Below are 13,144 nucleotides of genomic sequence, written 5' to 3' on the forward strand. Positions count from 1 at the left end.
AACCTTTTCCAATTCTTATCTGGAGTATACAAGTGCGCATCCTTTATTTCAAAAAAGGTCCATAGTAAAAGGGCAACTGGTCAGAGCATCCAGGATGGTTAGCTCTGACATAACATTTCTTGAAGAGGCTAGGTTTACTTCGAACATGTTTAAGGCAAGGAGTTATCCCGAGGCTGTTTTGGAGAAATTAAGTCAGGAGGTTAGGGATAAAAGAAATAATGTCTGTTACAAACCTGTTTTGGTTTATGGTAAGGAAAATATCAGTACATCAAAAGTAAAACCAGACTTTGGCATGGGTTTGGGACTTGTAGTCTCTTACAACCAAGATGTAGGGAAGATAGTTGACACCATTTAAAATAATTGGGACATCTTGCAATTTGATGCAAATGTGACCCAAAAAGTGGGGGGAGAACTTAAAATAATTTACAAAAGAGATAGGTCCTTCAAAGAGATCTTTGAGGGGATTATGAACAATAAGGATGTAGGTAAGAGCAGAGCTAAGGGGAATTTTAAGTGCCATCATTGTAGCTATTGTCATCACATTCTGGAGACTGGGGACAGATTTGAGTTAAACGGGAGAACCTTGAGGCTGCATGGGCATTTCAGTTGTTGCACTGCCAACGTTGTCTATGTGGCTAAGTGCTTAAAGTGTCAAGTATTTTATGTGGGGAAGACGGCAAGACCATTTAAGAAAAGGATAGGGGAACACCTACTGGACATTAAACATAAGCAGACCAATGCACTTGCCAGGCATATAAACCAGTATAGTGACCACGTATTTAAATTTTTGTTGATTCAGCATTTATCAAAGGACCCACAGGGGAGATGTTTGGATGTCCAGTTGGACATCTGTGAATTAAGATGGCAGCTTAGATTGGATGCAACTAACTTCCCAGGAATAAATGAGGCTGTTAGCATCTCTAGTATATTAAAATTAAGACACATTTTGGGGTATTTTTTTGTAAAAAATTTACATGCATAAATAAAATGCAATAAAATTACCAATGAAATAATTGGAATAAAGATTAAATTAATATTTACTAAGGTTTTATCAACACAAAGTACCTTTAGGTTAGTGAATTAATTACCTTTAGTTTTGCATTTTAATATTTATTACTATTTTTGTTTTTTATTGGTTTAAAATGATATATGAAATGTCTATGAGCAGGACTATCTGATGTTAGGGTTTTAAGTTTATTAATAATGGAAGTGTCTGCCTTCATCATATGTGTTTTTTAAGTATAAACCACACATATCAGGTATTAGATTTTTTTATATCATTCTTGATTTTTTATGTTATTATTTACTGTACTTTTTCATACAGACCTTCCAGAGGTTGGTTTTTTAAGGGTGTTTTATTGGGTGTGTCACTTTTAGGCTTAATTGGCAACAAATTAAAAGTGTATATAAGGCTGGGTTTTAGGTATCTTTAAAGTGCCTGTTTTCAAATTTGTTCTGAGGAAGTCCTGTAACTGTGAAGGGAAGAAAGCACTTAACTATTGAATAAACACTTTTTATTCAGCTGTTCGAGTGACTGGCTCTACATTTTTGGAGTTGTTCTGAAGTTATTTTTATCCTCTCTTGTTTTGATGCCATGCCCAGGTCTTTTACCTCAAGGAGAGTCTAGGTTGGGAGATTGCAGTTGCATTTCCATTTAGAAGAAAGGTAAGAGTGAAGGTGAGTTTTGAAGTTTTCAGTGGTCTGTATAGTCCTTAGTGAGGTTGGGAGAGAATTCCATTTCTTGCCTAGGGAGAATGAGAGAAGTTGCCCAGCAGGGCATTTGAGTTTATGGATAATTATTAAATTTTGGTTATCAGATCTGAGAGTTCTATTAGGGGTATAAGGGGGAAGGATGTTTGAAAGTGCGGGGCACTTGGTTGGGTGGAATATTAATCTATGGGCAGTGGTGAGTTGTAGGAAGTCCAGATATTTGGGGAGTTCTAGCCAATTTAGAGACTGGAGGGTAATGCAGTGCTGGGTAGAATGTTTAGCTTTGTTGGCAAATTTGGAAATCTTGTAACAATTTTCAAGTTTGGAAGTGATGGAGGTAGATAGGTTGGTTAGTACAGGGTTACTGTACATTAGGGAGGGAAGGAGGTAAGTAATGACTAGTGTTTGTCTAGTAGAAGAGGAGAGGAAGTGATTGTTTTTATATAACATGCCCAGTTTTGGTGGGTTTTCTTTATATTTTGCTGAATGTGAATGTCAGACTTTAGGTGTTCATCTATAGTTACACCTAGTAGTTTGGCAAAGGGTACAATTTCAATAGCAGAGTTGTTTTGGCTAAGTATTAGGAAAGGGCTTTTGTCATAAGAGAAGGATTTTGAGGGTGAAAACAGTAGAATTTTAGATTTGTTTGCACTGAGAGAGAGGTGGTTTTGACGGATCCAGATCTTGGTAGTAGAGAAGGCAATCTGGGTCTTAGTTAAAAGTTCTAGGAGGTTTGTGGCAGAGCAGACGAAAGTTGAGTCATCTGCATACTGAATGATTTTAGCATTAGGAATAGCAGAGTGAAAGTTATTGATAAAAATATTGAACAACATTGGTCCGAGGATGGGTCCCTGGGGTACACTGGTAGGGGTGGGTAGAAAAGGTGAGGTGTCTTTTCTCCATTTCACAGCCTAGGGTCTGTTAGATAGGTAACTTGAGAACCAGGATAGGGTGTTTTGAGATAGATTCAGATTTGAAAGATGATTCAGGAGGTGGGTATGGGAGACCATATCAAATGCTTTAGAGAGATCTAGTAGAACTGTTGATACTATGTTTCCTGAGTCGCAGGCTAGATTGACTGTTTCTAAGAAGGAGAATAGAGCTGTTAAGGTGCTGTGCCCAGGTCAGAAGCCATGCTGGGTAGGAGTGAGAAGATGGTTTTGAGTCTGGAAAGGCATTAGTTGGTTGTGGGTGCATTTTTCTAAGATCTTGGAAACTGGGGAGAGAAGAGCAATAGGATGAAAGTTTGAGATGTTAGTGTTTTGCCTCCTTTATGGAGAGGGAGAATAAAGGCAGTACGCCAGAGTTTGGGAACATAGGTTTGCAGTACGGATCTGTTAATTAAGATGCTAATTGGGAGTGCAATTCCATCAGCAGCTGATTTTAGGAAGGATGAGGTGATGTTGTCAGGAGCATTGGAGCAGGGTTTTAGTTTGGTGATAAGTCTTTTTATGTAGTTGGTGGAGACAGGCTTGAGCTCAAATATAGGGGGGGAGCTAAGGTCAGTGGATGAGGAGGGGTGCTTAGATGACGGAGGGTGCAGAGGAAATGGGTTGTTGTTGTTACAAGTTTTGGTTAGGTCTGCTATTGATTCTATAAAGAAAGAATTAAATAGGGAGGTTATTTCAAGATCAGATTTACTGGGGTCGGGCCAGGGGTTATTTTTGGTATCAGGGTTGAGAAGTGAGTTTATTGAGTTCCAGAATTGACTGGGGTTTTTATTATGGTGAGACTTGAGCTTAGTGTAATACATTTTTTTATCTCTGATTATTTGTTTTTTTTTTTTTGCAAGGTTACGGAGCTGTGTGTATTGTAGAAGTGTTTCAGGGAGTTTATTCTTTTGGTACAATTTCCAGGATTTGTCTCTTTGATGCATGATTTGCTTTGTTTCTTTAGTTAGCCAGGAGGCTGTTTTTAGCTCTTATTTTTTTTTGTTCTAGGTGGAGCTAGAGAGTTTAGTGTATTTAGGAATGTAGAATTAAAGTAGTCTAGGGCTTTGTCTAGTGGGAGATTTTTTAGAATGTTCCAATTAATTTCTTTGAGAAGGTTTGAGAAAGATTTGGAGTCAAAGTTGCTAAGGTTTCGAGTGTGTAAGTGTTGATGCTGCTGTGCAGGGGAGGAAGTTGAACGGTGAATGAAGGCTGGGAGGTGGTCGCTAATAGAGTCGGGGATGGTGCCAGAGTTGGTGATTTTATCTGGATGGGAGACTAGGATCTAGTCAAGAATGGATCTGGGGGGATTTATTTTATTGGGTCTGGTAATAGAGTGGGTTACTTGTGTGAAGTTGAAGAGATTAATAGAAAGAGAAGGTGTAGGGTTGTTAATTTTATTCCAATCTATATTTACATCACCTAATATATAAGTTTCAAGGTTAATTTCAGTTGAGGCTCATAGAAGTATTTTTTCGAGGGTTGGGGTGTTATTTCCGGGAGGGATATAAACAGCGATGATACAGAGGCAAACTGAGGAATGGGATTTGGGTATGGAATTATGTTGGGAAGATTAGAGTAGAATAAGGCAACACCGCCGCCTTTTTTTATTAAAACGGTCAGACCTGAGAGCTTGAAATCCTGAGGGTAGGATTTTGGAGTCAGAGATATGGGGTTTGAGCCAGGTTTCAGAAATGGCTACAAAGTCAGGTTGGTTGTGGCTTAGCCATGCATGGAAATAATGAATTTTGTTTTTAATACTCTGGACATTGATTGTGAATAGTTTGAGATTTATGAGGGCCAAGGTGCTTCAGGTATGGGGAAGGGTTGTTGTTATTGGTAGGAGAGTTGGGGCCTGGGTTGGGGTGAATGTCCCCAGCTAGGGAGAGGATATTGACGGATGCTAATTTTAATCTCATCAATTATGATATCAAAGATCTCATTAAAATAGACCCTCAACAGTGTGGCTTCCTCAAAGGGAGAATCTTGTGTTTTAAATATAGTTAACTTCTTCAAGAGGGTTGTACAGGCTGTTGATGGTGGTCATGCACTTCACACAGTGCATCTTGACCTAGCTAAGTGTTTGACACCATGCACCTTGCAGGCATAGTACCTACACTAAATGTTTTAAGTATAGATCTGTATGTGGTAAGATGATTAGCAAACTGCCTAAAAGACAAAACCTGGAAAGTTCATGTGGGATGCCTCATCTGAAAGTACCAAAGTAAACAGTGAAGTCCCCTAGAACTGGGTCCCGTCCTTTAAGTCATTTCTTTTTTAACTCGATAAGTGGTCTGGTTCTTGGACCTTTTTGGCTATGACCAAGGTACCTACTGCACAAAATGCATAGAAGCTAAATAGCTCATTTCATAGCACAAAACTGATTTCACTTTTTCAATTGGCTTTGACTGCATTTTAGATTTATGTTTAGTTTTTTTTTATTCTCTAATTTACAAACACAGATATAGGTGTAGATTTGTGTGTTTGTGTGTGTGTGTGTGTGTGTGTGTGTGTGTGTGTGTGTGTGTGTGTGTGTGCGAGTGTGTGTGTGTGTGTGTGTGTGTGTGTGTGTGTGTGTGTGTGTGTGTGTGTGTGTGTGTGTGTGTGTGTGTGTGTGTGTGTGTGTGTGAGAGAGAGAGAGATGGCTGCCATATCAGTGCATACACAAGAATGTGGGGTAATATGTGGAGGAGACTGAAAGTGGGGTACCAATCAAGACAGTGTCTTAAGATACAAATATTCCTAACTGGAGACCTTTCTGTGTACTCCTATGAAGTTAGGTTATGATGAAAGTGAAAGGAAGAATGGCTGCAGTGATGTTTCACATTGTTCACCTATGTGTATGTACTGTCACTGCTCTGAAAAATCCATGTAGATAATCATTTCACAGTCTTAACATAACTGTCTTATTTTCATACACAGACTGTTCCCCAAAATATAGCCAGTTTTGGTGATCATCTGCAATGTGTGGCTACAAAAAAGTGAAAGAAAAATGACCAGTATAGTGCATTTAAAATTACTGCTATCATTTACAGCCACCAAAAATCCATGCAACAAATGAAAAAACATAAAAATTACTGGATCATTGTGGTGACTCTCCTCTGGCATAGGCAACCGTGGTTCTCCCTTCTTTTAGAAATGGCCATGGACACTTACAACAAGCTTCCCCACAGACTGGATTTACTTACACAAGGACAGGGGTGTTTGATACACCCCCGACATCAGTCAACTTCAGTTGACTGCCTGGAAGATAGGGTCTTAATTCCCTTTAGGCACCTGTTTACTAAGGACATGCAGCAGGTGCTAACAGAGAGAAGAAAGTCTGCTGTTAGAAAATCATATATTGACAAATGGAAAAGGTTTACTAGTTTGTACCAACAACATAACCAACACCCATTTAGGGCTAGTTGTTTTCTGGTTCTACAATATTTGTATAAGTTACTATCCTATGGTCTTTCTTATTCTTTTATCAAGGATATTTTAGCATAATGTTTCAGCATATCTGCCCATGGACCCCCCCCCCCAATGCAGTCTCATGTCAAAATGTTCTTGAAAGGGGTTTTGCATAAGAAACCTCCAAAAATATAGGTGACACCTCCTTGGGATCTTAATTTTGTGGTAGAGAAGCTAATACTTGCACCATCTGAACCAACTAACCTGACTGACTTGAGGTTCTTAACATACTGATTGCTCTAACCTCTGAAAGAAGGGTAGTCAGTCCCTCCCTCCATCTCCCTTGATTTTTGATGTGTTTTTTTATGCCAGGGTGTGGACATTTATATTTTGTTGGTCCTAGCATTATCCTTCCAGGGCTCAGCTTCCCTCTCTCTGCTGGCAGGAAAGCTCTAAAGGGCTTCTCACCCATACTTGTCTCTTAATCAACTTAGCTTGAGCTGCCTGACAATTTGGACACATGGAAGGTGTCCTAAAGCTTTGGAAGCTGACCGGCTGTTATATCCTTTGTAGGATATAAGCCATATACGTAAGACTTCTGCAGTAGTGATCATTTGAATATCTACTGTCATGGAAAGTTTACTTTATACAACTGTACTTTACCTACTTGGGATCTTAACTTTGTTCTGGAAAAGTTAACTGTGTCTCCCATTGAATTAGCTCATCTGGCTGATACATGGTTCATGACATGGAAGACTATGTTACCATTGCATCTTGCTCTGATGTCTGCAAAATGAGTATCTGAGTTGCAAGCTTTCATGGTGGGTGAACCCTATTTGATTTTCATAGAAACAGGATTATCTTAAGAACAAATCCTTCATTCATGCCTAAAGCTGTTTCAGAGTTTTCTTTGAATCAAGCAATCAGCCTTCCCATTTTCTGTCCTGAATCTAACGAACAGCAGAGGTAATCCAGAAAGCTGGAGCCAGGTCTGGTATTCCACTTGTGACTCAGAGGGTGACAGGACTTGCAAGAAACAGACTACTGAGTACACAGATTGGTCCAGATAAAATCACTGTAGCTAACAGGTCTAGGAGACTCAGTCTCTGATACCCTCCCTACAGGAGGAATAAAGACACTTTGTGAAGTTTCAAGTAGTTTATTCAGTTAAGCAGGTATTCTGTAAGTAGGTAGATGGACAAGTGTTCTGAATAAACTATTTGAAACTACAGAAAGGTGTCTTTATTCCTTCTGCAGGGAGGGCATCAGAGAGAGAGAACCTAACAAACAGAGAGAACGGATTCTTCATAATCTTGGCATTCACAAACTACTCTGGTATTATCTTGACAGAACCATGTCCTTTAGGAAAGCTGAAAAGCTGTTTCTCTCCTAAGATATCATAAAGAAAGGGCAACCTGTGTTAAAACAGGCTGTTTTTAGATTGCTGTCCCCTGATATAGCTTTTTTTATTTCCACTATGGTAAATCACTACCAAGCATGGTCAAGGCACGCTGTAGTACAGCCTTATTTTTTTGTTGGCATACCAGAAAGGTGTGGACTCTAGAAGTATTCTAGAGGCAGCTACTTGGTTCTCTGTGCATACTTTTACAAGGCACTACAAACTAGATTCCTTTCCGCAGGGGCTTCTGGATCCTAAGTCTTCCTTCCTCCTCCTCCCAGGTTGGATAAGCTATAGTAATATACCCATATAACTAAGGCTTCTGCAGTAGTGATTTATGATGAACATAGTACAGATGTGTAAGCTGCACTTACCATAACAGTAGATGTTCAATAAAATCACTACTGAAGTAGCCACACCATCGCTCCAGCCCATTTTTCTGTATGTAGCTAGATACTGAGATAGAGTTATGTGTTCTCAGATTTGCTTTTTGCTAGGACAGTAAGCTCTCTCCTTTAGAGGCAAGAAAGTCCTGAAGGATTTTGGCAACCAGGCTGCTGTTTTCTCCTTACTGAGCTTGAGCCACAGCAACTTGGGTACATATGTGTTTAGGGAGGTATTAAAGACTTTGGAAGACTGCTCAAATGTTATATCCTTGTCAGGATAGAACCTGTATAGCTACTGCTGCAGTTCTTTCATTGAACATCTACTGCTACGGTAAGTAAGGTTCCACAACTGTACTACTGTATTATATGCATTTCTGCTTTAATATACAGCAGTAATAAATACTGTGATTTTTAGATAAAATATCTCCCACAAAGAATTGTGTAAAAGTGTAGTGTAGTAACAGTAGACTGAAATATATTCATTAATTTCCACATTTATCCTTTCAATTTCTATAACAACTTTTCAGTTCCTGAAGATGTACTTCCATAGTTTGAAAGTTCAGACATATATCTTGAATAATTTTTATTTTGGTTCTTTAGGGAGAATTACACTCTGTAAGACCAATACTGTTTTGGATTTTTAGCACCGATTATGGATCATTTTAGGTATATTTACCATGTTAGTGTCTTTGCTGGTTTCTATGACTATACAACCTTTTGTGAATTTAAAAGTCTGTCTGTATACCATTTTGATGCTTTGGGTCTACTTGCAGCTGCAACTGCGAGAAGAACAGCAAAGGTATCGACAGTACCTGGCCGAGCAACTGGAGGAACAGAAACGCAGTGAGAAAGAAATGGATCAACTTATCGGAGCTGAGTTGCAGAAATCCTGGGCGAAGAGAGTGGCACAGTGGAAGCTGGACAAGGAGGCTAGGGATCGTCTTATGAAGGAAGTCATGGAAACACGGCAGCTACAGATTCAAGAAAAATGTAAGGATTCTTTGGCACAATATCCCCATACTAGCTCTGTAATCTTTAACATATGTTATTTTGAAAGTGTGACACATAAGGGCGAAATTGAAGCAGAAACGTAACAAAAGCTGTTGGAGAATGCATGATTATTTTCCTTTGTATTCTCAGTCTGTCCTAATCTGGGTGCCCTACTTTGTAGACCACACCTGCATTTGCTTACTGAAAACACACCTTGCATATGTCTGGCTACTTGGATTAGTAGGACACCAAGAAATCTGTCAAGAGGTACCTTGTAATTCTCCACTGTAGGCTGTGTGTGTATATGTGCTACATTTTCTTTCATTTTCCCTGCTATACAAAAGACAGATGAACAGTTGTTGAATGTGTGTATGTACAAAGCACCAGTAATCATAACACAGGAAAATAAAACTGTACACATTCAAAACATAGTTTAAAGTATTTGCTAAAACTGTTGTACATACATAAGCTAAAACATGACACAAAAGTTGTAAGTGGTTCATCCATTCAACCATAATCCCTTTTACCGCATTTCTGCACATGGCGTCAGGATGTCACTTCAGCAGTTACAATCATCTACAGCCAATATATACACTAATAGGTGGCTAGCCCTGCTGTGATAATGTGATAAGTGGTGCACACACACGTGTGTGTGTGTGTGTGTGTGTGTGTGTGTGTGTGTGTGTGTGTGTGTGTGTGTGTGTGTGTGTGTATATATATATATATATATATATATATATATATATATATATATATATATATATTTACTTCACAAGCTTGAAGTTTCAAACGTTTGAGCTGCAAATGTTTGAGACCTTAAGATTGAAGTTTTGAAACTTTGAAATTGTAATTAAAATTTTTTTTTTTTACATTTTTGCAGGGCGGCAAGCCCTCCTGCCCCCCCCACTGCTAAATAAATATACCAATTCCAGGATTGCACTACAGTGAGGAAAATGGTAAATTTTATGTTCCGTGCTACATGGCAGTCTCCATTCAAAAGGTTCAAAGTTTCAAAACTTCGATCTTATCATCTCAACCATTTGCAGTTCGAAGTTTTGAAACCTCAAGCTTGTGAAGGATGAGCTGTGAATTAGAAAGCTAGGATTCCACTGCAGAGAAAGACTGTTGTGTTATGTCTTGAAGTTGTTGGAGGGAAGGAGCAGCACATATAATAGTGGAATCATTAGCATACTAGGAAACAAACAAGAGAACAAGTTAAAAATTTTGTTTGTCTGAAGAAGAAGTCACAGGAAACTCTGAAATGCTCGAGACAAAGGTGACCACATCTGAATCTGCTGTCAGCAAACCCGATCTGAAGAGGTTGGTTGGAGTGCAGAGCATTGTGGGTAGTGTGAGGAGCTCGAGACTTTGATCCTAGTCTGAGGAAATGCGGCCAAGTCGGATCCAAGCATGGATCTGTAACCCATATGTGAGGAGGAATGAAAGAAGACAACACAGATTCCAAGTTATGGTAAGTACATAACTGACAATTTTTGTAAAACAAATTGCTGAGTTGATCTTTAAGGCTACTGTGGCTTTTACAAAACGTTACTAAGAGGTGGGGGAGACTATCATGAGCAAAGGAAGAAACAAGCAGCTGTCGTCCCTGGTGGTGTGCGCACCAATTACTGATTTTACAAATACAGTAATATTCTCTGGTATCCCTAGTTAATTAATGACGTACGCTAAACTTTCAGAAAAAGTCTATGTGCTCCATTCCCACTATTCAAGAGAGGACTTCTATACCCGCAACCACACTTGAGGGAGGAAAACACAGTTCAGAAACAGTTGGGCAGCAAAGGAACTGAAAAGAATGTGAGAGAAATTGCAGTTAGTGGGATTCAAAGGTAAACAAGAAAAAGAGAGCTTGCCAACAACAAATCCACTGTTATGCACATTATACATGTGACAATGTGAGGTATTTCCAGTTATGCCAGTAGACGTAGGGCAGTAGATGTGTAACATATGCCAGCACAGCTAGCTTGAATATCAAACTGATGCTTGTGTTAAAAATGTATCAGCAGTGGGCCCTGACTGTATTGTAACTGTTAACAGAGGATACTGGAAGAGAAGAGGTTAAGCTCAGCTCCAGCTAACTTTGGAAAATAGTAAGAAATTAAATTACTGAGCTTAGGTCATATAGCTGTTATCTCACAGTTTTGAATGAAGCCAGAGGTGCTGTGTCTGTAAGAAGCAGTAGACGTTAGTAATTGTTTTATGACTTTCAGAAGCTGCATCATATCTGAGCAATGTTCTTGTGTGTGTATTATTGACATGAAGGTGCTAAATGCTGGCATTTTCTAGCAATGGGGGGGGGGTTGCATGGGAACCTGAAATCAGATGACCAGATGCATGTGATGTCATTCTGTACAGAAATAAGAAGTTATGTACCTACCATAACGTTCCATGTTAGTTGTCTTCTCTCGCCTTCTTTCTTGCTTGATGGGTTCGGAGCCGATCCCTCGGCTCCGACTGCTTTAGCTCGAGAACTCCTTTTACCAGCTCGAGGCAGCCCCATATCCCATGATGCAAGGCAGGAAGTACCCAGATCTCGTTTGTTGACAAAAAGGGCAATAACACCAAGCATAAAGTACTTCCCAAGGGAAGAAGAAACTTACAGATGGAAAAAGGACCAGGTCTGAATGGTCTTTAGCATAACAGTTTCTTATACAAGGTCTGTCCAGGCCAGGGGGAAGGAGGGAAGAAAGAAGGCAGAGAAGACAACTAACATGGAGCGTTATGGTAGGTACATAACTTAATGTTAAGTTGTCAATCTCTTCATTCTTGCTTGATGGGACCGTCCTAGCACCTCTATCCTGGGTGGCTCAATGGAACAAACTCTTGAGGACTGTAGAACCAAAACTGGCTCTGTCCCTGGAGGCCAAGTCCAATTTGTAATGGGAAACAAAAGTATGAGGAGTGGCCCAAGTGGCGCTGCACAAATAGTGTCCAAAGGTAGTCTAGCTTGAAAAGCTGTAGAAGTAGCTAAACTCCTAGTTGAATGTGCTTTAGGTTTTGAGCACAGCTGTTTTCCCCTGATCGTATAAATTTCAGTGATGACCGAAGAAAGCCATCTGGACAAAGTCACTTTAGAAACAGGTAGGCCTTTTTATTATCCGCATAGGAGACAAAAAATTGATCAGATTATCTAAATTTTTTAATGCTGACCAAATAATATCTGAGCTGAAGGTGGAGGACAAGATAATGTAGCTATTGTTCAGCTCTATCTGAATAGTTAGGAAAAAATACGGGAGATCAATGGATTGATTCAGATTGTTTTTGAAGCGACCTTAGGTAAAAATGATGGATTAGTTCTCAAAGATACTCTGTCTTTGTGAAAAATCAAATAGGGGGTCGAACCGAAGAGCATGAAGTTCAGACACCCTCCTGGCAGATGTAATAGCCACTAGGAATAAAGTTTTCCAAGAAAGATATTTCAGGGAACAAGAAACAGCTGGCTCGAAGCGGGAAGAATCAAGGATGTCAGCACTAAATTTAGATCCCACTGAGGAGGAGGATTCCTGATTGGAGGCTTTAGTAGGAAAATTCCTTTCAAGAAGGCCCTGCAGAGCCTATGGGACATAATATTATGATCTGCTATCCCGATATGAAAATTAGAAATAGCAGCCAATTGAACTCTGACTGTGGAAGAAGAGGAGCCTGCATGAAAATCTCTGCTAAGAAGTCCAGAACTGCCTGAACAGGGGCAGTAAAAGGATCAATATTTTGGGCCTTAGCCCAATAAGAGAAACGTCTCCATTTGCTTGTGTAAATCCTCCTGGTAGAGGATTTTAGTGAAGCTACTATGATGTCTCTAACAGGGTTAGAGATCAAAGGAAGCCTGGCTAAGGAAGGAAGTGGAGCAACCATGCTGTGAGGTTGAGAGAGGGGATTGACCGGTGCAGCTGACCGGATTGGTGAATCAGTAGATCTGGCACTGGGTCCAGATGCCACGGCTGCACCAAAAGGTGATGATGGAGGAACGGAACCAAACTTGTCGAGGCCAGTAAGGGGCAATGAGAATCAATTTGGCTCTCAAAGCGGTAGCTTTCTGGATCACCTGAGGGATCAGAGGAAATGGAGGAAGGCATAAAGAAGTCCCTGGGGCCAATCCTGGGTCAGAGCGTCTCTGGGGGGGGGATGGCCTGATAGAGGGAAGAGGCTGAAGAAGTCTGGACATTTGCTGTTTTGGGGTGTAGCAAAAAGATCGCAACATGGACGACCCCATTCCAGAAAAATCTCTTCCGCTATGGATTGCTTGAGAGACCACTCGTGAGGCATGAGAATAGCTCTGCTCAATCTGTCCGCTATAATGTTGGTTTTCCCAGGGATATGCG

At 40.0% G+C, this 13,144-nt stretch overlaps 1 protein-coding gene across 1 annotated transcript in view; it reads left to right on the forward strand.

Annotated features, from left to right (window-relative positions):
• CFAP53 (cilia and flagella associated protein 53) overlaps positions 1–13,144 on the forward strand; it is a 500,763-nt gene that overhangs the window by 242,154 nt on the left and 245,465 nt on the right. Inside the window, exon 6 of the mRNA XM_044078252.1 lies at positions 8,591–8,807. Within this exon, the coding sequence (XP_043934187.1) occupies positions 8,591–8,807 (217 nt within the window). The remainder of the gene's footprint in view (positions 1–8,590; positions 8,808–13,144) is intronic.

Source organism: Protopterus annectens, chromosome 1.part1 (assembly GCF_019279795.1).
Source record: "Protopterus annectens isolate FY-2018-M chromosome 1.part1, PAN1.0, whole genome shotgun sequence".
NCBI classification, from domain to species: domain Eukaryota; kingdom Metazoa; phylum Chordata; order Ceratodontiformes; family Protopteridae; genus Protopterus; species Protopterus annectens.